General features: G+C 38.0%; 1 protein-coding gene across 2 annotated transcripts in view; it reads right to left on the bottom strand.

Moving 5' to 3' along the window:
- The window catches only part of CNTNAP5 (contactin associated protein family member 5), a 772957-nt gene that overhangs the window by 400600 nt on the left and 345026 nt on the right, over positions 1-27331 (bottom strand). For both annotated transcript variants that reach the window (XM_040619104.1, XM_008686098.2), the window contains exons 5-6: positions 20220-20423; positions 7193-7377 (exon numbers count right to left, since the gene is read on the bottom strand). In XM_040619104.1, the coding sequence (XP_040475038.1) occupies positions 7193-7377; positions 20220-20423 (389 nt within the window). The remainder of the gene's footprint in view (positions 1-7192; positions 7378-20219; positions 20424-27331) is intronic.

Below are 27331 nucleotides of genomic sequence, written 5' to 3'. Positions count from 1 at the left end.
GGCTTCTCTCTACCATTTGACTTGATCAATGACTCAGTTTGTAACTTCTTTGGAATGTCTGATCTCTTTAATTTTAAAAAGCATATGGTGCATATGATGTCTTATTTTTGTCCCTACTTTAGGGTCACATATTGAGAGGAGGTAATTGGCTACATGTTAACTAAAAACTACCTCTTCTTCATTGCTTCTATAACCTATTCTTTCACAAATTCCCAGTGTCCTCTTATTTCTGGATAAGAAATGTCTGTTTTACTGCAGATGGAAGGTGAGCAATATCTGACCCAGACATAGCCCTGCATCGAATATGAGGGAACACTGATGATATTTTTAAAGGTTTATTTAATTATTATTGTAGAGAGAGAGAGAGAGAGCGGGGGGAGGGGCAGAGGGCTAGGAAGAAGGAGAATCTCAGGCAGACTCCACACTGAATGTGGAGCCCAACATGGGGCTTGATCTCATGCCCCTGAGATCATGACATGAGCAGAAACCAAGAGTCAGATGCTTAACCCACTGAGCCACCCAGGCACTCCTAAATGGGTATCTTTTTACAGACTCATATACATCAGGGGCTGACACAGCCCAATTGGTTCAACACATATTTATAATTTGTTTTGTCTGAGTGAACTTACAATACTTTTACCTTAGGTTTTTGGACAATGGGTTAAATTTTGTATGTTTTAGCATTCAAACAAGGAGCTCATTGGAAATCCTAACTTCAGTATCCCCCATACACCCGGGCACCCCAGAGGGCCCCACTCTGACCATCCTCCAGTTCCATTCTTCCTCATGGTGGAGTCAAGGAGAAACAGCTATAGGGAGCTGCTACAACCCTTATAAACCATGATCTTCCTACACAACACCCCAGAGCTTCTTGCCTAAACAGTTCTGAAAGTGCTTTGAGGGCCTGAATGTTTCTCTCCCCATCTGCCCTCCTGAGGACAGACCATGGGCTGACAGGTCTGAGCAGTGGCCAGGGGGCAGCTGTTTACACCATGGACAGGGCTTGAACATATGGGATGTGGCTGGGAAGGTACATTCATCAAAACAGGAGAACAGAACATATTTTATTCAACAGTTTGTTAGCTTATTTGTAATCCTTTAAATATTTAAACTTATGGTATGTGGGCCTCCATTTGTACTCTTGCCTCAGGCTCTACACATATTCAGCTGTGGCCTGGCTAATTCTATAATATTTTATTGATGGTTATAATAATTCAGCCCAAATTCAGCCAGCCTCAAGATGTCTTATTAGATAATTAAAACCTGCTGCCACCTCCACCAATAGAATTTTTTCATTTGTTCTTTCAGCTCATGTTAATAAAAACAGAGATTTTTTTTTCCCTTTGTGATATAATGGTAATATTAAAATACTCCCTCCATCATGTTCAGCACAATTAGTTTACTTTTAATTTACATTTAAGAGAAGTTTTTATATTCCAGTTTGCCATTATAAAACTTCAGGAAACACAACATTAGAAAATCCACAAATCATAACGATCTTAAATTTAAAAGCAGAAAGAAAAATGGCAGGGATTAATATGGCTTCAAGTCTCGAATACATGCAGACACCAGAATAAGGACCAGAACCTGTGCTTGTATCTTGACGGATTATTCCTCCTTCAGAGAGAATGCCTGGTCACCAGAATGATCTCTGTTGAGCAGCTGCACAGATCTGAGCTCAAATCTTGTTTCCGTTACACAATAGCTACTGGGGAATGGGAATGGGGGGGGGGGGGTTCATCAGTCTCTTTTGTCTTGGTTTTATGTTTGTAATGTAAGATGTAATAATTTTCTTCACAATGTTGCTTTAGAGGTAAAACAAAATCACAAAATAGCAACAAAACAGTTCATGTTTTTTTCCCCTTCCACTTTCTTCCTCTTTATTTCCACTTTGTATCTACTTATTTTCTTTTTCCTTATTTTATTTTCTTTCATTTTTTTCCTCCACATAGGCCTTCTACTTTAGCCTTGCAGCTGAGTTTCCAAAGAGAAAAGGATCAATAACGATTACACTGCCACATGATCTGGAAAACCGTTTCCTTAGTGATCTGTGGTTATTTTGATCACTAAATAAGTAGTTGTATTATGTCTGGCCAGCCCTTTAGTAATGTCTGAGTTCTAAGAGAAGTGTCCTTTAGGCAATGTCAAGTAAGGGTGGTGGCAAAAGGTGGCCTTCAAGCATGGCAGAATATATATATATAACTTCTGATGGACACCAAAGTTGGCCATCAACTGCTAACCTTTTATAACTACAGAAATAAACTTCCTTCATTTACTTAACACATAATTATGGACTGCACATTATGTACTAGACACATCCATAAAGAAATTAAAGTAAAAAAGAAAACATCAACCCTTACAATGAGCTTGAATTCTATGATTGGGGTGGGGATGAAGCGATAGACAATTAAAAATAAGTAAATTCAATAAGATTCTGAAGTGATAAGTGTTTTTGGAAAAAAACTATGAATAAACATAAATCAGAGGTTATAATTTTAGCAGAAAATAAAAGAAATATCTTTTAAGTCATATATTCTTTCTATTGCCTCAGTTTCTCCTTAAAATACTTCTACATGTGGAACAAAATTCAAAATGTTTTTAAAAAGTAGTCAGTGGAAAGTAAGGCTTCCCTCTTATTGAACCCATCCTCTTATTACCTGCCTTGCCTGTCCCTGTAGTCACTTCCAGAGATTTCTGTCTACATGCTGTCTGCTGTCAAGTCCATGTTTTTTTTCTAATCTTAAACACAGATATTCTTATACTGCAGTGCACATTGTTTTTCTTTTCCTTTAACAATTTATATTACAAATGGTTCCACATTAGGATATATAGGGCTGCCTCATTCTTTCTAATGGCTGCATAATACTTCTATATGGCTTTGTCAAGCACACACACCAAATAAAGTGAGCCCAAAGCAAGACCTGAATGATCCACCTGCAAAGGCAAAGGAGCCACTTGTAGATTCAGATGGTTTGTGACTTACAGAGTCAACAAAGGCAAGAGTAGTCAAACACTGCTGCCCACCTGTCCCACACACCAAAAAAATGATGCTAAAAAGGGTGGGGTGGGTATCAGATGACCACAATATAAGCTGGTGGGTTCCTTGTTGCTATAGATCTTATTCTAGTTATTTCAGTCACTAAATAAGCAGTTGTATTATGTCTGGCCAGTCCTTTATGTCTGAGTTCTAAGAGACGTGTCTTTCAGCTATGCAATTCTTGATGACACAGCTCTATTCTGAGAGCACAGGGCAGAATACCTCGTGCCTTATCAGAACCTAGGAGGCAACAAGAAATGTCATGACAGCCTCCCATGGGGCAGGTGCCTTGAATGGGAAACAGCCTTGAAGCTGCTAATTGTAGGCCTCCAACCTCTGGTGTTTCAGGAAGATCATAAGGCATCCTGCCAAGACTCAGATCAGCTGTTGTGCAAAGCTTTGGTTGTGTGGACCACATAGATAGTGTGAGGTCACCAGGGCACACTGGCAGAGCTCTTTCCCTACGGAGATTAGCATAATTCTTAATTAACCCCCTGTTGAAGGACTTTTGGGGAATTTCCAATCTTTTATTATTCCTAACATATGTCCCATTGCACATATTTACTTATGACTGTAGGGTAAACTGCTAGAAACAGAACTGTTGGATTGAAGATCATGTGTTTACAATTTTGAAGACATTGCCCTTTTTTGATATAATATTAATTACCATCCCACTAACAATGGATGAAATAGCTCTGTTCTCTCCATAGCCTTATAGACATTATAACATTTTGAGTCTTTGCAATCTAAGTGAAAAATATCACTGTAGCCTCAATTTGCATTCCTTTTCTTAATGAGTGCAGTTGAACATCTTTTCATATATTTGAGAGCAATTTGTATGTTTTACATATTCATTTTCTTTATTTCTCTTTTAAGTTATCTATTAAGAATTATTTGTAGGACATTTTTACTTATTAATTAAATTTTGAAATACTTTTCTAAGTTATTGGGGTAGTGATATCACTGTATATGTATTTTTATGGAAGGTTATGTGGAAGTTTTTTTTTATTTTATATGGATGTTTTTCATATATTTTATTTCCAGGTTTCTGAAATTTATGTCAGACTTGGAAGAACCTCCCACAATCCTTGATTAAAAAGTACTATCTCATATTTTCTTTGAAGTTCTGATAGAACTTACATTTGAAGATATATGTGTACATATGCATTTTTAAATGCTTATAGGGATTAGTCTAATCTAGTTTTTTTAACTAAGTATTCTTATTAAAAAATATATTTTTTTATTTTGTAAAATGACTTTTCAGTATTTATGATGTGGAAATATGTAAAATCATGTATTTTAAAAAACGTTTTTAATAGTTCTGGTGCTTGTAAATAGCTATGTAAACAGGATCATTGAGCACTTCTGATAGGAAAATAATTAATGGATTATCTGAATCTCAGAGAAATCGACCCTTAACTAAGATCCTAAAAATATCTCTTTTCTAAAATCCTTCTGCTCTAGACCAGAAGTGAAGCGAATTGCTATAGTCTTTCTCACATGCGTTTGGAGAAAATCATATAGGCTGAGTGATGCGAACTAAGATGACATTCCAAAGAGGAGCAAAGGATCTACATTCTTTCTGCTTCTTTTTATTTATTTATTTATTATTTATTTATTTATTTATTTATTTTTGACAGAAGATTCCCAGCCCTAGGTGGGAAGAGAAACAAACAACTTAATATATCTTAGTGTAACAAAAGTCCTCAGGGGGCCTCATAGAAAGTCATGATGTCATTCATTGATATCCCTAAGTCTTTGATGGAGGGATGAAAGCTACCAAATTTTCTTGCCAATTATTAGCTCATAATGCTGAAATTTTAAGAGGATCTTAGATTTTCATAATATAACGAACCTTGGTATGAAATTTGAAAGGCATAGCTTTAGAGCAGCAGTGCTCTGACAATGGGTCATAGGAGCCCAAGGACCCGATTTTAGTTATCCTGCTAGCTGGTGGTATCCAGGGCACACATGGGCTCATATGGTCCCATGGCAGAAATCAAATCAATAATCTAGATTCTCATTAATAGACAACATTGTTACTAAATAATCTCTAGACTTAGATATTTTATTTCTCTTTATTCCTGCCAATAGGGTGCTATTACTGCTCCTGGGTAAATGAAGTTAAGAGTTTTCATTTTCCGGGTTTACACAACTAGTTAGTGGTAAAGTGGCAATTAGAACACAAGACTCCTATTCTACTGCTCTTTCTTTTACATACAGTCTTTAAGGTGAATCTACAAAGACTGGAGAGCTCCAGTTCCAGAAACTTCTCCCAACACAGAATTCTCATGTTCTAGTACAGTCAATTTCTAATGTCACCATTAGAGTTAATCTGTCTCCTTATATGGTCATTGGGGCAAGCTGGCTGGGCACTCTGGCAGGGGCTGGAATTCTCTGAAACAGAGATTACTTCAAAGGAGTTCTCTGAGATGTTTCTTTCCCAGGAGATACTTTTTATAAGGCAACATGAAATTCAGGCATTTCCTGAAGAAATCTGTTCCAACTTCGTAAACTGAGTGACATCACTGGATTTCATTTCCCTCAAACGCTGACATTCACTTTAATGCCACTCCGCTGTGAGCCCATAAACATTCTCTACACAGAAGAGATAGGTAGACATAGGCTTGAAATTATCAGGCAACTGGGAGAATTTTAGAACCATCTCCGAGGCGGGTAGAGTTACAGATGATTTTATGTTTTCTGTTGTCCTCAAGTTCATAAAAGACATCTCTTTTAATATCATGTGTATTCTTTATTTTTTTCTTTTTTCAATTACTTAAATCATTTTCAATCACCTTAAATCACTTAAACTTGACAAAGAAAGATGATTGATATTCATAGATTTCCAGTTATCAGCAAATAAAAAAAAACCTACCTGGTATCTTTCTGAGTCAGAGTGACAAATTCTTTTTTAAAGTTAATATGTGGCATATCTTATCAACAGTATGCTAAGCTAAAGTTAGGATCAAAAGAGGAAATCTTTCCTATAGCTCATGATGGTGATGGATAAAAAGTACATCAGACCCTAATTTTTCAATTATTCATCTCGACCCCCACTGTTCTAGTATGTACCCCACTGGTGACTGGACTTGTCACCTAACAGAGTTTCCCACCATCTGTCCAGCAGTCCCCTGCCTCCACCTCCCCACTAGTCTAAGCTACAGAGTAACTACTCTAAAATAGTACTTTTCAAATGGTAGGGTGTCCCCTGGAGGATTTCTAAAACAAATTTTTGAGCTCTTCTCCCAGAGTTTCTGATTCAGCAGGTCTGGGTGGGACCTAAGTATTTTCATTTTTAACAAATCCCCAAGGGATGCTAATTGGGCTGACTCCTGAAACAGACACTCAGAATTACTAGTCCAAACATAAAACTGGCCATGCCACAATCCTCCAAAAAGTCCTGTAAGTTTCTCCAACACAGGGACCCTGTCTCAGCCACCTCTGTATATTTATTGCCTAGAAAAAAGTCCGGTATACAGCAGGGGCACACTTGTTGAACTGAACTACTCACAAAGATAGATAACTTTTGGCTGCCAGTTTGCAGAACTTTGTGCAATCTTCTTTGTATTGTAGGCTCGGTGCATTTCTTGCTCTCATACAAGAAAGCAAGAAAGAAATGACTGTCCACAGTCATTTGCAAGTTTGCATAGGAATGAAGGTTAAACATAAGTGCCTACAGTGTGGTTTTAGATTCCTTTGGGTTTTGTTTCTTGCTCTTTTTTTCTTCAAGTATACTTGACATATAATAATATATTAGTATAATTTCTGTATTTTCCCAGCCAACTGAAATTGATTTTTGAAAAAAGAACAACTGAGTGTAACTACAAGACTACACAGCGATTCAGGAAGGCTACAGGCAATTTTTTAAAAAATCTTTAATTTTAAAAAAATTTTAAGTGAAAAAGGAGATTTTCTTATTTTAAAATGCACACAATTTGCTGATGTCCCATTGTTGCCAAGGCATTTCCCTCCACAAACACTGCTCAGATGCCCCCCTTGGACTCTTCCAAGGGCTTAGATAGAAGAGATGAGCCCAGGGTAAGACTTATCAGGGCCCCGCATCTTCTCTCCATTGTTCTTTTTTTCTTTTTTCTGATTTTTTAACTAATGCTGAGCAAGGGGCCTGGGGACCTGCAGGGAGAGTCAACTCACCTCATAGTCGATGTCTAAGGCATCTGCCTCACCCTTGGTGCGGAAGTGCTGTGTGTGCTTGTCCACAGAGAAGTTCACCTGCTTGCCGACCCGCTCAATGAGGACCGAGTGCCAGTGCTGGTCATCCAGCAGACTGCCCAGGGTGGCCGAAGGTGGGCTGCTGCTGAGCCGAGGTTTGCTGTCATCTGTGAAGGGGAGAGGAAGACTGGATGGCATCCATGCCCAAGGGCAGCCTTGCATACTAGAATATTCTGCAAGCAAAGCCAGTTCTCTCTATCCTAAAGGTAAAGAATGATTCTCTGTCTCCAGGACCAGAACCCTGTTGGGTTTGTAAAGGAATAACATGCTTTGCCCACAGATTCCAGAACCAAATTCTAGGTCAGCTGATATACACATCCCCTTCTGGATTGAAAGGAAATGTTTTCAAAACATGAACAATTAAGTAATAAAAGGCATCATATCCTTATGGTCATCAATAATATTGAAAACGGAGTATCGCGTTTAGAAATAATACACATTCTTTGTGTTTGAATGGCTCTTGAATGGAGAAAATGAATCCTGAGTTATGCTTTGGAGGAAAAGTGAATTCTCGATCAGTAAAGGGAAGACAGTGGGCACCGAGTAGGTAAGTCTGAAGGCAGAGGCAAAGGTGAGGAAATAATCATTTTAGCTGCCATGTTCAAGTGCCTCCTATATGAACAGCATTTAAGTAGGAAGTTTATACCCTCCATTTTTAGTCCTCCAAGGGAAAATTATTACCATGAATAAGGAACCTGAGGATCGATGAGGTTAAGCATGCATGGGGTGCAGCTAGCATTCAAATCCAGGTCCAGTTGATCATTTTTACTGTGCCTGTGGCATGGGCCATATGCATTGATTCAGTCTAAACTCAGCTTGGAAAACACCGCTTAGGAGGCTGCGAGAGATTCAGATGGAGAGGTACATTTTTCTATCAAGTCAGGCTAGTTCTCCCTCCCCTCTGTCCCTCCTCCAATTTTATGGAAGTTCCTGCCAGTACCATTTTGTCAAAAAGATTATAGCATCTCCCCCCCTTCAGAATAGCTCAGACTTTAGCTAAATGAACAGTTAAATGCAATTAATTTATAAACTTCAAATTTTTAAATGTTTTATTGTTTGGTTCCCTTAGAAACTGAAAGCTAAATGTCTCCCTCTTCTCTCCTAAGATGCGTTTTACCAGAACAGCTGCAAGAGTCTGCTTAACAGTGTGGCATTAAGGGGGCAGGAACTGCCATTTCCCCCGTAGGCTGCTCACTCCCACCTCCATTATGGCCCTAAGGCTCTGCTTCCTGCACTGAACAACACTTGGTTGCTTCATATGGGGGTGGTGGTGGGCATCAAATTCATTGTAACTGAAAAATGATAAATGCTGCATTCATCACTGACTTTATTTCATAATTTGTTCATTATTTCTTCAGCTTTTAAGTTCTCACAATTGGTCAAATTATGCTAACAATTAAAAGTTATTTCTTCTTTTTTCTCTCTTCCTCCTCCCTTCTCTCTCTCCATCCCTTCCTTTTCTCTCTTCCCCTTCCCTTCTTCCATGTCTTTCTTCCTTCTTTCCTTCCATAAAAAGGTACTGATATCTACCACTGCCTGCCACAGTGGCAGGTCATATATAAAGGAGATAAAGGAGATATAGAGTTAAAAGGCACACTCCCCTCCCTAAAAGTCTTAATGGAGTCTCTCAATAAGTAAACTGGTAAAAAGTGTGCTTGTGGCATATAGTGTTTAGAGCCAGTAGCCAAACAAATGCAAGGTAGGGAGCTGCGAAGCTCCCATAGGGCAGTGACAGGTCTGAGATTTGGCTAGAAGAGGGAACACCATCACAGAGCCAGGTGAGGCATGTGCCAAGACTTGGGGGTACAAGGAAACATGGTGGGGGAGTCCATGCAGCAGTACCATGGTCATACCAGCCTGGCTTATATCATCCAGGACTAGTGCACTAGTGTGCGAGGTAACTATACATTTAATTTACCTTTAAGGAATGGGCGTCTGTCTGGTGAATTAGTAAATCAGAGATTACTAACTCAAATTAACATTTAAGAAATGTAGTAAGAACCCAAATTACACCGAGGATGAGAGAAGACAGTCTTTAACTTCTTTTGTTGTTTACTTCCTCTTATGTAAAAACGATTATTTTGGCAGCTGTATGAGAATTTGATTAGAAGGCAAGGCTGGCAGTAAGACCAACAACAATCTAGTCGGGAGCCCCAGGGCCTTAGGTAAAGAGAGGGCAGGAAGGATGGATTTCCAAATGATAATAAGGTGGTGGCCTCTCTTGGATATTGTCACTTGGCTATTGGAGGGCAGGTGATAAAGGGAGACTCCCCTAAGGATGACCTCTAGGGTTTTGTTTTGTTTTTTCCCTTGAGCAGGTCAGTGGAAAGTGGTACCAGCCATGAGACACACACAAGAGAAAAACAAGAATACCTCCCTCTCTCTTTCTCTCCCTTTCTCTTCACACACACACACACACACACACACACCCTTTATTTATAAAATAAAATTTGTCCAAGAGCTAATGAACTATTGAAGGAAACTTAGTGTGTCTTACAAACAGTCAGTTCTAGGTAATAAGCCAAGTAAAATTAGTATTAGAGGGTTCACATTGATGTGCGCCTCAATTTTCTTCTTAAAAGGGAAAAAGACATTTAACAATTATTTCTTAACAATAAGTCAGAAACATTAAACATTTGAAAACGTAAATCCTTTGTAAGTCATGGAAAGAAGAAAAAAAGGAAAAGGAATCACATCCTTTCTCCCTACGTATTTATTCTATGTGTTGTTTTTGGTGAGTTTTAGTGATATACTGAGTAGTTTCAGAGAGCCAATGATAATGATTAAGACCAAATATTTAAATATTTTCTATGCTATTATTCCAGCTTCAAAAGATGAATTTAATTATAAATGGTCAAAGTGACTATATTTTTTATTTAACTTTTTGCATATAGTAATGAATCTTCCTCCCATCCCTGCCTCCATATGCTAATCTTCCATACATCCACTATAGGTAATCACTGTTATTAATGGCCTGTTTCTCCTTACAGAAAAAAAAAATTAGGTATATGCAAGCCATGTGTGTGTGTGTGTATATATATATGTATTTGTGTATATATATACTTTATATGTACATATATACTTTATTTATATATGCAATTTACAAATGCAAAATATATATGCAAGACTCTATATATGCAAAGACATGTATTCTTTATTTCTCCTCATTTAATTTTTTACCCTAATGGTGAAATACAATGCACATTTTTATGTACCTTTTCATTTTCACTTAATCTATCTTGGGAATTTTCTTACATCAGTATATAAAATGTTGTCTCATTCTTTTTTGCAGCTGCATAGTATTTATTGAATGATATATGTGATATTAGCCAGTTTTCTATGGATAAATACTTAGGTATTCTATCTATTGTTGATACCTAATACTGCTGAAATGCCTTGTGTGTAGCCATCATTTTGGATGTGCGCAAGGCTTTCGGCAGCATGCATTCTTAGGTAAGGAACGAATGGTCAAAAGTTTTCACATTTGCAATTTTGCCAGGTGCTGCCAAATTGTCCTCTACAGAAGTTGTGCCTATTCAAACTCCTACGAGCAATTTATGAAGTGATTTTTCTCCACAGGCTTGTCAAGAAAATACGTTCAAGCTTTTGGAATTCTGCCTGTGTGATAGGCAAAAACAGTATATTTCTTAGGTTTTTTAATATACATTTCTCTTAAAGTGAATGAGTTTGAAAATCTTTTCATTTTTATTTCCTTTTTTATGTTTATCTCCTCATATTTCTTGCCTATTTTTTCTGTCATTTTCTTATCGATTTCTATTTAGTCCATTTTCTGTAACATGAATTGTGCCAATATCTTTTTGCTGTTGTCTTTTGCTTTTGGCTTTTTTCTTTGTTTTTTTTTTTTTTTTCTAATTTTTTATCACTCAGACCTTCTTTTATTGAAAAAGATATCATTTTCTTTTATGATTTATTTTATGCATTTATATTATAGTTTAACATGCTCTCCCTTTCTGAGATCATTAAAGAAGTCTCCCGTTTTCTTCCACTTCATTTCATTTGGATTTTATTCTGGTATATGACATAAGGTAGAGTTCTTCCCTTATTTTATCTCTTTAAATGGCTAACTACCTGTCCCAAGTCCATTGTTTTTAAATCCTTGGGTGATTTCGTTAAGTTAACCCGGTGTATAACTTTCAAATGTAATAAGAAACACTACTAAATCGGATGATTTGATTTGTTACGTTGATCAGATTGAGGTTCTGCACACATGCATACTGGTATCTTTAAATCCTGAAACTTCAAGCTCTAAATTTCCAAGTTGACTGCTGCCCCCATATTCTACTGCCGTTCACTGCCACCGTTATCACCATACTCTTCATGCCTCAGAACATTTGGGCAGGAGGAAGCAGAGTCAGCATTCATAACCCCATCCACATCCTCATCAAGGTTAAAGTCGACCTTCCTCTCCCACACTCTAATCTTGCCTCAGCAAGTTTGCTATTCCATCCAATAATCCCACTGATAATTCTAAGATTCAGAGGAATAAAAGTGTGTACCTTCTTAAATAAAAGGCAGCTACTTCCCTCTTACTGCATCTAATGAAAACATGAGCCTTAATTAACACACTTATCTTCTCATGCAAAATAGGTTATGAAATTTTCATGAATATTTATGGAAATTTGTTGACCTTCCCTCAAAAATGAATTAATATTGTTCCTTCTTTACATTACTGACTTACTTAGCCAAGTCTTTTTTATTGCCTCCAAAATAATGCAAAATAAAATCCTCCCATTTTTTTAAAAAAACATAAATCAATAAGTATTGAGGGACTAAAAAATTGTTTATAACATTTTATCTAGTAACCAGCATTCTGGAAATCTCTTCTAAGAAAACAAACTGAAATATGGTGATTTTTTTCCCCAAAATGTCTAATAATTTAAAAATTGGAGGTAAAGTCCAAACATTTGGAAAGAGAGAAAAAAATTAAAATTCTGAATAAGCAGGCAGAATCAGCAGATAGAATGTTCCCTAGACATCTAAATAATACTTATAAAGTACTTATATTATTTCAAAAGTATACTCAGTAGCGACTTTCATTTTTTGATAAAATTAAAAGGTAACATCTAATAAAAGGGATATTCAATAGTTTACACCTTCCTGATTTAAGATATATAAAGGCAGGAGAGAAAAGTACATATAAAAACTAAATCACAACTTTGGAAAAGAAACAGATAAGCACTATGTGAGAATAACCCAAAGAATGCATTTACTAAAATATTAACAGAAGCTTTGATTTTCTTTTTTCTTTTTTGCTTTCTCTGTATTTATAGTGGACATAACTATCTTTCATAATGGGAAAAATAAATAAACTTCATTAAAAACAAATTCCTTATCCTGCATAGTTGGTTCACTGAAAACTAGATACGAGAGATGTGTAAATGATGGACTCTCCCTTCCAGTACAAGTTACTTTTTAATTAACAACAACAACAACAACAACAACAACAACAACAAAACGGCAGATGTGAATGAAATTTCACCCACTCCTCCATCAATTACCCCATGGTAACACTAGAAATCTTGTATTAAAACAAATTGAGTGAAAATCAGTTTGCTTAAACAAGTACGGAAACAGGGAATTTCTGAAATTAATCAAGAAGGATGTCTTCAGTTGTAGCTACAGTAGGGGTGTTACTATGAAGAAAGAAGAAGGTTAGTTCTAGGAAATGTTCTATCTTACTAGAAATGTTCATTATCAGAAATTAAGAAAAACTTAATTCTTGAGAGATTATCAAACTCTTTAATCGGACATATATAACTCCAGTTTTACCTCAGTGGCAAGTGATGTCCAACTACTAGCTCTAACTAGTTTCCAATTTCTTAAGGCAAGATAAAATTTCCCATGAGCAACTGTAGAGGTCAGAGACAAAAATATGCAGAAGCTACCTTTTCAGTCAGGAACACGTTATGGAAAAAAAACAACATTTTACTAATTGAATAAAAACGTGTTTTCATGTGGTTTGAGATATAGTTAAAATGGAACAATGTAAAATACTGCTCAAGGCCCTAAAGCAAGTAATAATTTTTACGGGAAGCTTGAAACATTTCCAAAATATTTCTAACTTAATTTTTCATCTTTCTCCCCCACCAAAACACTGTGGATAAGCATGTCAATTTCTTCACCCTTAAAACTAACATCTTCCATCTAAGGGCATACATATCACAGTGTTTTCACCCAAAAGTCTTCTTTGATTAGATCTTCTTGCTTGGTCTTATCTTAACACTTCAAACATGGATGTCACTTTAACTTTCACAATCTTTGAACTTCAGATAGCCTGAAAAAAGGGAATGGGAACTCTTGTTTAAGACTGTATTTCAGCAAAAAGTCACTTGTGGAGAGGGCTTCATTTACTATCAATGAAATAGGTGGGCACTCATATGGAAGTTCCCAAAGCCTGCCCACATCTGACCTTCAGAACGGACCTTTCCACTTCTAATTTTTCAGATTATCAATATTGGTATTCACTTATATTAATAAGCTTCTCACATAAAGTGAGCACTTTATATATGTTGTTTCAATTCTTCCTGAACAAAACCCTTCAAAAAGTGCTGTGTCAAAGAAGCCACATGACTTACTCAAGAACACAAAGAATTAGGGGGACAACCAAGCTCTATCTGACTCCAACATTAATATTCTCACCACTACCTTTTTGGGAAAAAATGATACTCCCATTCACCCTCATTTCTTACCTTCTGAATATCTGCATCCCACCATACACACATGGAAGTTATGTAGCTTAGCTTAGCAGGAATGAAGAGTCTCATGAAAGAATTTGATGGATGGAAAGCAGAGAGTTGTGGAAAAGAAAAATGGGGCAATGCTAAGGGGGAAGCATAAGCTATAGCATAAGAAGGCAAATTAATCAACTCCATAGGTTATCCAGTATTGTAAAGACCTTTGCTTGGAAAGATGCAGGGCTAATGAATATTCTCCTGTGTGCCCAAGTGAGACTTTCTGAAAAAAAGTAAGAAACTAATTGCAAGCAACATGATTCCAGTGGGTTTGACACTCAAACCAGAGCATATCTTTATGTATCACTAAAGCAATGAAACATAGGTCTTTAGTTGTTAAGAAATCTCTAAATTTCATTCAATAAAACATTCTCCAGATTTAGGGTGTTTGCTAAAGTCCAGCCTCTGATTTGTATCCATCTTCTGTGACTTCACTACCTTAAAAAAATGCTATCTCAATACAGTTATGGTATATGGTTTTGATAATATAAAATCATATGCTTCAAATTAATATTACAAAATTAAAATGTAAATAGAAATAATTATTTTACCAGGTTGAGAACTCCCTGAAAATAGGGACTGGTAAATACAACTTTTAACCATCTGTGGCTAGCTCAGCACCTGACTTAATGTACTTGTTCAATAAATTCCTATTACATTAATGACAAAATTTATGAAAAATGGGGTGTACCTTGACCCTCTGACACTTTGAAACACCTTCATTCCTACACTTTTTATAATAAAATGTCCAGATAAGTCAGGGTTCATCCATAAAGCCTTTCTGGGCTCCTCTTCCCCACCCTGATCCCTCCGTTGTCATAATTTAACCATGAACATTGACTTCATGATATTTAAACTGCAATTGTTTTATAAAGGTTTAGAACATTTTAATCATTAATGTCAGGACACTGGGGTAGGACTGGAGTGGGTTCCAACCTCAGGTCAACAATAATGGAATTATGAGATCTTGGGAAACTGACTGCACATCACTGACCATCAGTTCCTTCATCTGTAAAGTGGGTTTGGATATAGTTTGTAGGACTGCCATGTGATTTTAAATGGAATACATATTTAATATATCTAGTATAGTGTTCAAGTGTAGGCTCTCAAAAAACAGCAACACTTAAAATATCTTCCATAGTATTCAGTACGAACTCAGAAACATGTTAAACATTTTATAAATATGTGTGCATTGGCTTATTCAAATGTCTAGATTTCAAAAGAGCTAATGTCCATTTGACTTTTTGGAGAATGTGCAGATCTTTCACCAATATCTCATGATATCACAATGAGTTGATTATTCATTCAACTACTTTGGCCTCTGCACCCTATGCTTGTCTCCCTGTGGGCATTGCTGTGCATGTGTTTATGCTATTTCTAGATTCTCACTTTACTACAGCTGTACTCATTGCAATTGCACATTCTGCCTCAGTTCAAAGGCACTGAACTCTCACAAGGATGCATGACCTACATGTACTATTGATGTCTTGCTTAGTTCTTACAACACTTTCTCAGTCATGTAATATCTGCTCTTTGATTCTCCCACCTGCATGTATGGGTTAGTGCCATTGGAATTCTGCAGAGGGCAGACAGCCCTAAGTGGTGTGAATGAGATGTGTACAAAGTGAGAAGAGGAATGACTGAAAGAAGAAATCTCTTCCCCATTAGTACTGCTAAGAAAAAAAAATCATTGCTCTTCCCTAAGAAATTAATTTTTTTAAAGATTTTATTTATTTATTTGACAGAGACAGCCAGCGAGAGAGGGAACACAAGCAGGGGGAGTGGGAGAGGAAGAAGCAGGCTCATAACGGAGGAGCCTGATGTGGGACTCGATCCCAGAACGCTGGGATCACGCCCTGAGCTGAAGGCAGACGCTTAACCGCTGTGCCACCCAGGCGCCCCTTCCCTAAGAAATTAATTAAATGGGAATAACCTAGGTCAATTTCACCATAGAACTGACCTGTCCAAGTCAGCCACAGTAGGGGTAATTGGCAATGAATCAGACAGCAAAGAGTATCACGTAAAAAGAACCACAGCCAAAGTGGATCCAAAGGCCAGCCTTGGCAACTGGCCATGGTGCTGAACCCCTCCACTCCTATCCTGAATTGCTGAATTGTAAAGTCAGATTATATAAGGGACGCACACTGTCGCTAAAGGATGCATGCTGGAGTGTCCATGGGATGTGGGAAGGGAAAAACTACCTCTTCATTGGCCTAACACCATCCTTTAGCCCACTAACTTGGATTCTCAGATTCTTCCTCCCTCCTTCCTTCGCTCTCCCTCCTCCTCCCTTTCCTCCCTCCCGCCCTCTCCTTCTCCCTCTCCGAGCTCTCCCCTCCCTTCCCTTCCTCTCTCTCTCTCTTTCTGTCTTTCCCTCCCTCCTTCTTCCCTCCCTCCCTCTCTGCCTCTCTCTCCCTCTCCCTCCCCTCCTTTTCACATCCATTTCTTCCTCTCTTTTTCCCTTCCATTATTGAGTAACTTCTTGAAAAAAAATTCAAAAAATTAAAAGATAAGCACAACCCAATCAGAGAAAGACAATTATCATACAATTTCACTCATACATGGAATTTAGGAAACAAAACAGATAAACATAGGGGAAGGGAAGGAAAAATAAAATAAGACAAAATCCTAGAGGGAAACAAGCCATAACAGACTCTTAATTCTAGAAAACAAACAGAGGGTTGCTGGAGGGGAGGTGGTGGGGGTATGGGGTAACTGGGTGATGGGCATTAAGGAAGCACTTGATGTAATGAGCACTGGGTGTCATACACAACTGATGAATCACTAAACTCTTACCTCTGAAACTAATAATACACTATATGTTAATTAATTGATTTTAAATAAAATTTTTTAAAAAGATACACATGATCAGGGATAATATGAGATCTTTCCATTTTGGAAGCTGGGTGGCAACATGGAAAGAACATGAATTTTGTATAATATGTAAAATTTCATGTAAATAATTAAGAAAAACATTTGAAAAATATACAAAAATATCAATAAGAGAGATGACCAAATTGTAGGATTTCAGGTGACATTTTTTCTTTTCCTTAAATATAATTACTTTTTTTTTCAGGTTTTCTAAAATTGACATATATTTTATAATCTGAAGAAAATAGTAAAAAATGATTAGATATAACTACATTTTAATAGTGGCCATACCTAATAGCTAGCTGTGTAAATTGAAGACATGGTTTATCCTTTTTGAGCCTAATATTCCTTATAGGTAATTTGGGGCTAATATTTACTTAGCCAACTGGGCTGTTTTGAGGATTGGATAGGATACTAGCACATTGTGGGTATTCTGTAAATATCAGGGCCTCATCATAGGAGAGAGAGAGAGGCTCATGGGGAAGCCAGGAGCACAGTCTTGGGGATGAGCAAGCCCAAAGTTAACAATGTATAATATGTCAGGCCCTGATATTTGAGATGGAAACCCCTTTTTCCATTGTACTTATTTTAACTTAAGTGCCTACATTAGGCAGGTGCTTTCCTAACTTCTGGAGCTACAGCAATGAACAAATTTTGTCTTTCCTTGCACAACCTACATTACAGATTTTCTATTATGAGAAAATCAAAGCAACTATCATCCTCCTTTCTCCTTAACTTAGCGCTTTCAGAGATCTGCTGGCTATTTCTGAGATATGAAGGGCTAAAGAACTGATATGTGGCAGCATCACTCTAGAGAAGAAAAGTGAAGATTTGTACTAATTTACAAGAAACCTAGGTGGCTACGTCAAACAAGTAAGTACAGGGAACACTCAAATCCACAGGATTTCACTTTCCAAGCAGATGAAAAAGATGAAAAAATTCTCAAACTATGCAGAATACTGAAATAACATATTCTTAATACTGAATCATTCACTAAATGAGGTTTTGTCACCACCATGATTAGAAATACAGGGAACATGGAATCTGGGGGGGGGGGAAGACTTTTCTTTTCCATGTATCACAACAAGGAACAGGTTCTAGTCATTTCATATACCATTTCTTTTCAGGAAGACTGGCATAGCACAGAGTACAGGACATTCAGTTATTGTTTGTTGAATAAATGAGGAATATTAAGAGCTTCTCTTTTTGATACTTCATTATGTTTACTTACTGACATAGAATATTCATTTATATTATTTTTGGTTTTCATGTCTATGCTCTGCAAGACAGTTATTCCTTAGCCCCAGATTATACATAAGTAAACAGAGTCTTCTGGGTTGTGCAACTTTCTCCATAACAAATAGCTAGCACATGTCTGCAATTAAGATAGATTTGTTGTATTACCACACCTCCACCTTTCCATCATGCAATACCGTGAGTGAGACTGGTTTACAACATTGGATTGCGCATGTTGGAGCAGAGCTTTGGAAGGGGAATGGCATATCTCCTTGGGAATATAAATGGCTGTCACTGGCAGATACAGTGTTACTAGTAGAAGACACCTGCTCTGCTATTGACAAGTAAGCGTAACTTCACTCACAAGGCACAATGCTCTCTGAGCCATATGCAGTTGCAGGACTGCACTCCATTCATCCATATCCCCTTCCTGAAAATTAAAGACCAGCTAATGAACTGATGCATTTTTGCTGAATATTTGTTTGCTTGCCCTTCAGATAATTCATTGATAAGTTTCTTCTTTAGTTATGTTAATACAATTAGTTATGTTACTAGCAAATCCTCTTACTGCTCTCTTCTGGGTAAAATTCTGCTTCTAAATATGCCTTTGGTGTATACTTAATCTAATGCATTAGATGTCAATTTTATAAATTAAACTTGGGATTCCAGATGTTCTCCCTGCCAATATTCACCATGGCGGCTAAGAAGATTCTCAGAAATGCCTCAAAATAAAGACTTATGTTGTTTGGCTTTTGAGGTGAGTCCACACTAAACTTCATTTTTATGTCTCTCCTTCTAATTGTGAAAATGTATTTATCTGAGCTCCTTCCCAGTTAAACTGGGAAAAAACTTAAACTTACAAACTGAGTTCTGCCGATTGTCCTTCTTTACTTTGATAGCAAATACGTAGTGGCAATTCTCTTCCACAAGTACAATATTCACCCCTAATACTAACAAATATCAGTGAAAGGCAGGGAATCATTCTCATAAAGAATGGCACTCCTTTTTATTCAACTTGAGTTCTCTCTCTCTCTCTCTCTCTCTCTCTTTTGTTTCTTTTTCTATGGAAGAACTTTTTGGTTTGCCTTTGCACCTTTGGGAATTCTGCTCCCTGCCCTCAGCGCTTGGTTCACTCTTCCTTCAAAACTACCTTTGAGCATACAAAGGAGGCTGAGCCCTTCTCTCTCTTTCCCTGGGATAGGAAATTGATTACAAGGAAATTACAATGATGGCCTACCTGTGGTGAAGCAGGCCATGCTAGATGCCAACCCACAGGGGGAGGATGGTGTCCTAAATACACAGGAGGCAGGACATTGTACTAATTTAGCTGGCATTTGTCAAGTCAGAGCTCCCCCTGGCACAGCCAGGGCACTTAAAGGAAACAGTGTTTCCCTTACCAAGACATGGGAATGCCCAAAAACTTAGACTTTCCACTATACATATGACCCTCTCTCTCCTTAACTAAAATCATCATCATCATCATCATAGTAGTAGTAATAGTAATAAATAAATAAAAACAAAACTAAATTAAAATATTTCTTCTCCATTTTTCCCTTGGGACTGAACTTTCATAAATGTATCAATCAGAATAGATTGTGAGCAAGCTTCATTAAAATATGTGTGCATGTGTGTTAAACTTGCTCAAGTTAAATAGTATTAAAAGAGATAAACAGATAAATAAGTAGATAGATAAGTAAATATATATATATATTTATATATAAGTATACATAAGTAAATATATATGTATTTATATATATAAATAGGTAGATAGATAAATATAGATAGATAAGTAAGTATATATATTTAATATAAGTAAATATATATATTTAATATAAGTAAATATATATACCAATGAGCTTGTAGTGATCCCTACCTACCAATATTATCTTGTTTCAAAGAATGCTTTCTATGGCTTAACTCTTTCACAAAATGTTTATTTTTTCTTCCCCAATATGTAAAGGGGGAAAATGTCACTTAGATTGTATTCCAGTGACTTCCACCTGACATACAAGGGCAATAAGAAACTGTGGCCACCCACAGAATAGGGTTCCTGATAGCTCAACATGGAAAGGAACAAAGCCTGACCCTACCCAAGCTGAGATGCAGGGCGAGCCTCCCCTTCTGGAGCTCCAGGGTGATGTGGTCTCCACGTTGACCTTCTCCATGGAACAGAACTCCATCTCCTTGCATGCTCTTGAACTTCAGAGAGATCACATCTTTGAGAGTGCTCATCAGCTTCTGATTGAACCTATACAGAAGGGAGCTTCGGCCATCAAAGTCAGCAACATCTGACTCTGGGAACGGGGAGAGATAGAGAGGGAGAGAGAGATTAGTGCATATCCTCAAAATTGTTCTTTCTGCTTCTCATCTTAGTTGTTCTCCAATGTATAGGAATGTTCTTGACATTTGGAAGGTCGCTTATCAACAGAAAGCATACAGAATAGACCCAACCTAATTAGACTCAGGGGGATTATTCATTCACAAGCAAGTATCACACACGGAGTCAAAGTGAACTGATCATTAGCCTGGAAGTAAAACCCCTCATTAGTGATATGTCATATTTTGCTAGAGGGGACAGGGTAAGAATACCACAAGTACCTATGTCAGGCTCTATGGTGTCAGATGCCTGGTAGTAATAATCTGTCATGATTCATTGTCATTATTAATTTGCTTCTGATAGTTGAAGCCACTCGATACCCTCATCTCAGGTTCAAGGTTAGACATGAAAAATGTGGTCTATTATTCCACATCTAACTGAATAGTACTATCTTCATAGAACCTTTGTTGAGAAAGATTCTGAGGCCTCCTCTGAGTTCAGTGGAAAAGAACGTGCAGTAAAGGAAGACTGCTGTTTGTATAGGGAGGGCACATACATGGCATCCTTACCATCCCTGCCTTATCTTGTGTTAGTGATATATATAATTTGATTTTTTATATATAAAGATGGCCAATTATTATAATTGAATTATAATACATATAATTATAATTAATATTATTAAGCAAAAAAAGAGAAAGTCAAATAATCATGATCTAAATCAACTTATTTAGTGGATATGTATAAACATATCAGAAAATTTGGAGTGCCTGGGTGGCACAGCGCTTAAGTGTCTGCCTTCGGCTCAGGGCATGATCCCGGCGTTCTGGGATCGAGCCCCGCATCAGGCTCCTCTGCTGGGAGCCTGCTTCTCCCTCTCCCACACCCCCTGCTTGTGTTCCCTCTCTCGCTGGCTGTCTCTCTCTCTGTCAAATAAATAAATAAAATCTAAAAAAAAAAAAAGAAAAAAGAAAATTATATGCCAAAATATTAACAGAAATTCTCACCTCACCAGAGAATATATAGAGATGTCAAATAAGTATATGAAAAGATGTTCCACATCACATGTTCTTAAGAAAATGCAAATTAAAACAATAAGGGATACCACTGTACTGCGATTAGAATGGCCTAAATATGGAACACTGACAACGAGAAATGATGGTGAGGGTGTGGAACAAGAGGAACTCTCATTCATTCATGGTAGGGATGCAAAATGAAGCAGCCGCTTTGGAAGACAATTTGGTGGTTTCTTACAAAACTAAACATACTCTTATCATACTATCCAGCAACCTCACTGCTTGGTATTTACACAAAGAAGTTGAAAACTTATGTTCACACAAGAATCTGCACATGGGTGTTTATAACAGCTTTATTCATAATTGCCAAATCTTGGAAGCAACCAAGATGTCCTTTAGTAGGTGGATGTATAAATAAACTGGTACATCAAGACAGTGGAATATTATTCAGCACTAAAAAGAAATGAGCTAGCAAGCCATGAAAATACATGAACAAAACTTAAATGTATATTACCAAGTGAAAGAAACCAATCTGAAAAGGCTACTGTTTGATTCCAACGACACAACGTCCTGGAAAAGGCAAAATCATGGGGACAGTAAAAAGATCAGTTGTTGCCTGAGTTGGGGAAGGGAAGGATGAACTGATGGAGTACAGAGGATTTCTAGGGCATTGAAAAGACTCTGTATCATACTATAATGATGAAAATACCATGTCATTATACATTTGTCCAGCCGCATAGAATATACACATCAATAGTGAACCATAATGTAAATTACTAACTTCAGGTGATTATGATACGTCAGTGTAGGTTAATCAGTTGTAGTAAATTTTCCACTCTGGTGGGGGATGCTGATAATAAGGAAGGTTCTGCATATGGAAGCAGGGGGTATGTAGGAAATCTGCAGACCTAATTTTTCTGTGAATATAAAACTGCTCTAAAAAAACAAAGCCTTTACAAGTCAGTTAATAGACACTCTATTTAGGAGGTGTTCTATGTTATTTTCATATTATTTCTCCCATTATTTTTAATTATAAAAACTTCTACAAAGAACTTTTATTATTTTTTACAATAGAAAAAAATGTAAGGCTATTTAATATAACTTGAAACAGATTCATTATATACCATCTTATGTGGGTGGGACAGTGGTGAATGGGTGTATGGAGGGGGTGGGATTAGTCTTATTTGAAATCAAGTACTCAGAAAAACTCAGTTTTTCAGTATTCACCAAGAAATTAAAATGCTCAGCTTGAACATACACAATGATAAATTAAGTATATTATTTTGGCCAAGTTCAAGCTGCCCAAATTGAAACATTCTTGGTAAAACCAAAATTCTGAAATGAAAGTAAAAATGAAATCATACTTTTACTGTAATTAGTTTTAAAGTGAAATTTCACAATTTATTCCTATGGAACAAAGCGATTTTAACCAAAAGGTTGCTAATGACTCTCTAGACTCAAAAATGAAATAATCCAGATACAGAGAGGTTTTCACCAATTCCCACCTCCCTTAGACCCCTCCCATACCATCCAATCACTATTCCTACACATGTCCCCTAATTCAACTCCTATCCAACCAAATGGAGGCTACAGACAACAACGTGTGATCAGTCATGGAATAATGTGGGTCATAATATAGATAAGGTCATGGATTTTAAACTATAGTAGTCATAGCCTGTTAGCTGATTCACTTTGGGCAACTCTCTCTCTGAGACTTGATTTCCTCATCCGTAAAATGGGGTAATTAACATCCTTTAGAGAAGACTGTGGTAAGACTTAAGTCTGCTGACACATTTAAAGTGATAAGACATACAAAGTGATGCCATCATGTCTGGCACATTGTTTGTGTTAAATCGATAATAGATGGTGGGGGTATTAGTAGTGATTGTGACAGCCGGAGGGACTTGAGTTGCTAACCAGTGCAATCTGGTAGCTGACACTCCACCTTCTCACCCAAAATGGTGCAATTCCACTTTTTTATTCAATGGATTATTGCCCAGGGGATGCCAAGAGTGCCCCAACATCCCTTTTCTGCCATATTTCAGCTTCTCACACTCTAGTTGAAATTCTTTGTGTGTATAGGGTGCATACATTATGAATCTATGTTCTCTTCTGACTGTTTCTTTCTGTTATTGCACCAGACTCTGGGTTAGGAACTGGATCCTTAGAAGCTTTGGTGTTGAGTGAGTGGACATGACACATACTATTTATGGACAGCCAAGATAATATGACTTATGAGCTAAAAACAGAGGGCACACCCAGTGCTATGGAAACAGAAAGCTGAAACACTATATTGTCTATGAGTGTGGGACAAATGCTTTCATGAATAAACACGAAATGTGTTATTGCTTTGAAGACACACCTCACGCCTTATATCTCAGCATACAGTGCCCAGGCTCTTCTTCTCTCCACTCCAGGGCCTTACACCCCTCTCTTCTGATCCATCATGGCATTAATGACCTACATTTCTTTCCCTCAAATGACTAGCTAGTCTAGTAACTTACTTGATGGAGTGTTGATAACCTAGGTTATCTCCAAGAAAATACATCTCCATATTGCCATGAAGCCTAAAGTTAACAGAGTAGTCAACAAACAGAAACAAAGAAAAACATTGTTGAAGTCTAACTGCCCCAGGTTTCCATTATGGTCTTGCTATTTACTAGCTGGAGGACTTGTGGCAACTTTCTTGACTTCTTTGGGCTTCAATCTTCCTTCCGTGCAATGGAGCTAAGAGAAGCTCACCCTACGAAGTCATGGTGAGAATTACAAAAACCATACCTGGAAATGTAGAATCACTCAGTATTTCACACCCCCCCCCATCCATCATTAATCCAAAGGCATTACTACAGTGGTAAAGATTTGTGCATTACAGTATAAAGATGATATGAAGAATATGGTTTGATTTGGTGTCTGTCATACCACACTGAGCAGGTATGCATTCAAGTCTACATCATCACTTGTCACATTCTTAAAATAGCCTTGTAACTGCCCTCCTTGATTCAATGTTTGCTACCTCCCTTTGACCCATTCTCTCATCCTCATAAATACACAAGTAACATCACACATCACCTTCGCTAAAGCCCTTCAGTGAACTCCCTTTACACTCCCTTTAAATTCTCTCTCTCAGAGCTCTCAAGATCTGGCCTTCCTGATTTTCCACTTCATCTTTTACTTCCCTCCCCAACCCTGACTCCTCTTTATGCAGGATGTACTTTCAATGTGTGCGCATGTGCAACACGGGGGTTAATCCGGGTAACATATGCAGAACACATAACAGGGGCCCTGTAATGGTGTAAATGTTGCTGTTGTTTTCCACATGTGAACTTGCTTAATTTCAATCAACCTATGAGGAATATACTATTATTCCAATTTTTCAAATGAAGAAACTGTGGTTCAAAGAGGTAAAGAAGTATGAAGTTAGCAAGTGGCAGAACCTGGATTCCAACCTGTCCCAACTGACCTAACCTGTTCTGCGTGCACTGCGCACTTTCATGAAGGCTGCCCCTCTCTCGCATGAGGCTCTGATGTTCAGTTTTCAGGCAGGTGGTTGGCCTTTCCTAACAGGTTCCTCCCATTAGCTAGTCTCCCCTAAACACCCTGCTACTTAACTCATAATTCACCTCCCAACTGGAATTTGATTCTTGGTTGTTTCCTGATGTGTTTATAGTCCAGCTCTCCAGCATGACAGCGCATCTCATGAGGGCAGGGGCCAGATGTGTATTACCCACCTCATTAATTCAGAGCCCAGCACTGGACCCAGAACATTATGCTGCCCAGAAACACCTGTGAAATGACTTAGCGACCCAGTAAGGAACCTGTGCCCAAAGGTAATACTGCCAATTGTCCCCTGACTTCCTGTCACATCACTTGCCCACACCTTTTAAGAGCCTGGCTGCAGAATCACACTCAGAGCATTCATTTCCCTGGAGGCAAACACTCAGCCCCATGGCACGTGATGCCTACATGACCCACATACACATGCTCACTGGTGCAGAGGTGAGAGGCCCCCTTTAGAAAGCACAGAATTGACCTGATGGAGAGTAGAAGCTTTCCTCCTAGACTACCAACAGCTAATGAGAGAAATACTTCGCCAATCTAAGAGAACTCAGGCAAACACCCTGAACCTTTGCAATATGGGTCACACCCAAAATGCATCAACCATTTCTTGGAAGGAGAAACAAGGGGTTAAAAAAGAAAAAAGAAAAAGAGGTTTACAGAAAAATTAAAACCTTCCCCAGCCAAATACTTAATACTTCCTCCCGGCATGGAGCTGTGTGAAGTACCCAGCATTCCCAGCTTCACTTGGATAAGCAGATTTCAAATGAAAATAATAAAGGCCAATATCTTTAAACTGTGGCTGTTAAGAAAAACAATTCTATTATATGCTGCTTTTTCCTTTTTAGATCTTATTGTAACCGCTTCGTCCTGACTCTCTTGTTCAGCACTTTCAGGACTTAGTTTGCGGTGTGGGATCTGGTTATGGACATGAACACCTTCCTTCATGTCTTACAAGCAACTTGAAAGAAGATTCTCTTTAAAAATACCAAGAAAGGGAAAAATAAGAGAAAAGAAAAAAGAAAAAAAAAAGAAAAGAAGTAAAACAGAGTGTGTTGGAAGGTGTGTAGAGATAGGCCCCTACTGGCAGGTGGAAAAGTGTATAATCACCTCAGAATATAGTTTTAAGGGCACTAAGAAAGTAACTGACAAAACTAAATATATCTTCCTTGTTCTTTATCGCTGCCTTTCTACGCCACCCATAGAGATTTCTTATTCTGGATGAAGTAATCCATTCTCTAGGGGAAAAAAGGAACAAATTAGCACATATTGCTTGATTTAATGCTCTTAACAGCCCTGCGAGGTCTGTATTTTTTCTCATTTGTAACATGGGGAAGCCAAAGCACAGAAAGATTATGTACCTTGCCCAAAGGCATACACATGGGAATGAGTTGTGTGACACAGCTGGTTCCCATCAATGTTTCTCTTGAAAGTGGGGGGTTGGTGTAAGAACTACATGAAATTTACATCTCATACCTAACGAGAATGTACGCGACTTTGTACACTCAGCATCAAGCTTGCACTGGGGAGGATGTATGTATGTGGGAATGTGTATATAAGAAAAGAGATGCCAGTTTTTTAAGGATTTAGTTTATTTATCTGAGAGAGAGTGTGCGTACGCTAGAGAGAGCATGAGCAGGGGGAGGGGCACAGGGAGAGGGAGAAGCAGACTCCTAGATGGGCAGGGAGCCTGATATGGGACTTGATCCCAGGACTCCAGGATCATGACCTAAGCCAAAGGCAGATGCTTAAATGACTGAGCCATCCAGAGATGCAGGAGATGTCAATTTAAAAGGAGGGTAATGTTACGTAGGAAATTTCTTTTCCTTAAAAGTTGATATGAATTTCCCTGTGGTCCCTGCTCTTCTGCACTTCCTCTTTCACTCAGAGACCAAGTTTACTCAGAGCAGTGCTCTTCCTCAGAGGGCCAGGGAAACCACACAAACATCTGAGAGACTTTTTAGGGTAGACATGCATTGCCCTCCCCACCCTCGCTGTCTCCACTAAGCGCAAACCCCCATCCTAGTCTATTTCTGTGGTCTCGTTTCAGTAAGACATGCTTGTATTCAAAACTTTGTTGAGTCCCCTCAACATGGCAATGCCCATGTTCAGCACAGGTAGACAGTGATAAACTCTATAGAAGTCCCTTCTCCCGAGGGCTCTGCTAGAGACAGCAAACACACAATCACACATCCCTGTGATTGAAGAGGGTGAGCACTGTATGCTGGGGATTCCCAAAGGAGGGGTGCCTAGCCCTCTCTAAGAAGAGATAATGCTTCTCTTGAGTCCTAAGGGGTGAGTGAAAATCAAGCAGGCG

This window comes from Ursus maritimus, unplaced genomic scaffold (genome assembly GCF_017311325.1).
Source record: "Ursus maritimus isolate PB19 unplaced genomic scaffold, ASM1731132v1 scaffold_1, whole genome shotgun sequence".
NCBI lineage: Eukaryota > Metazoa > Chordata > Mammalia > Carnivora > Ursidae > Ursus > Ursus maritimus.
This window is presented reverse-complemented; position numbering and strand designations above follow the sequence as displayed.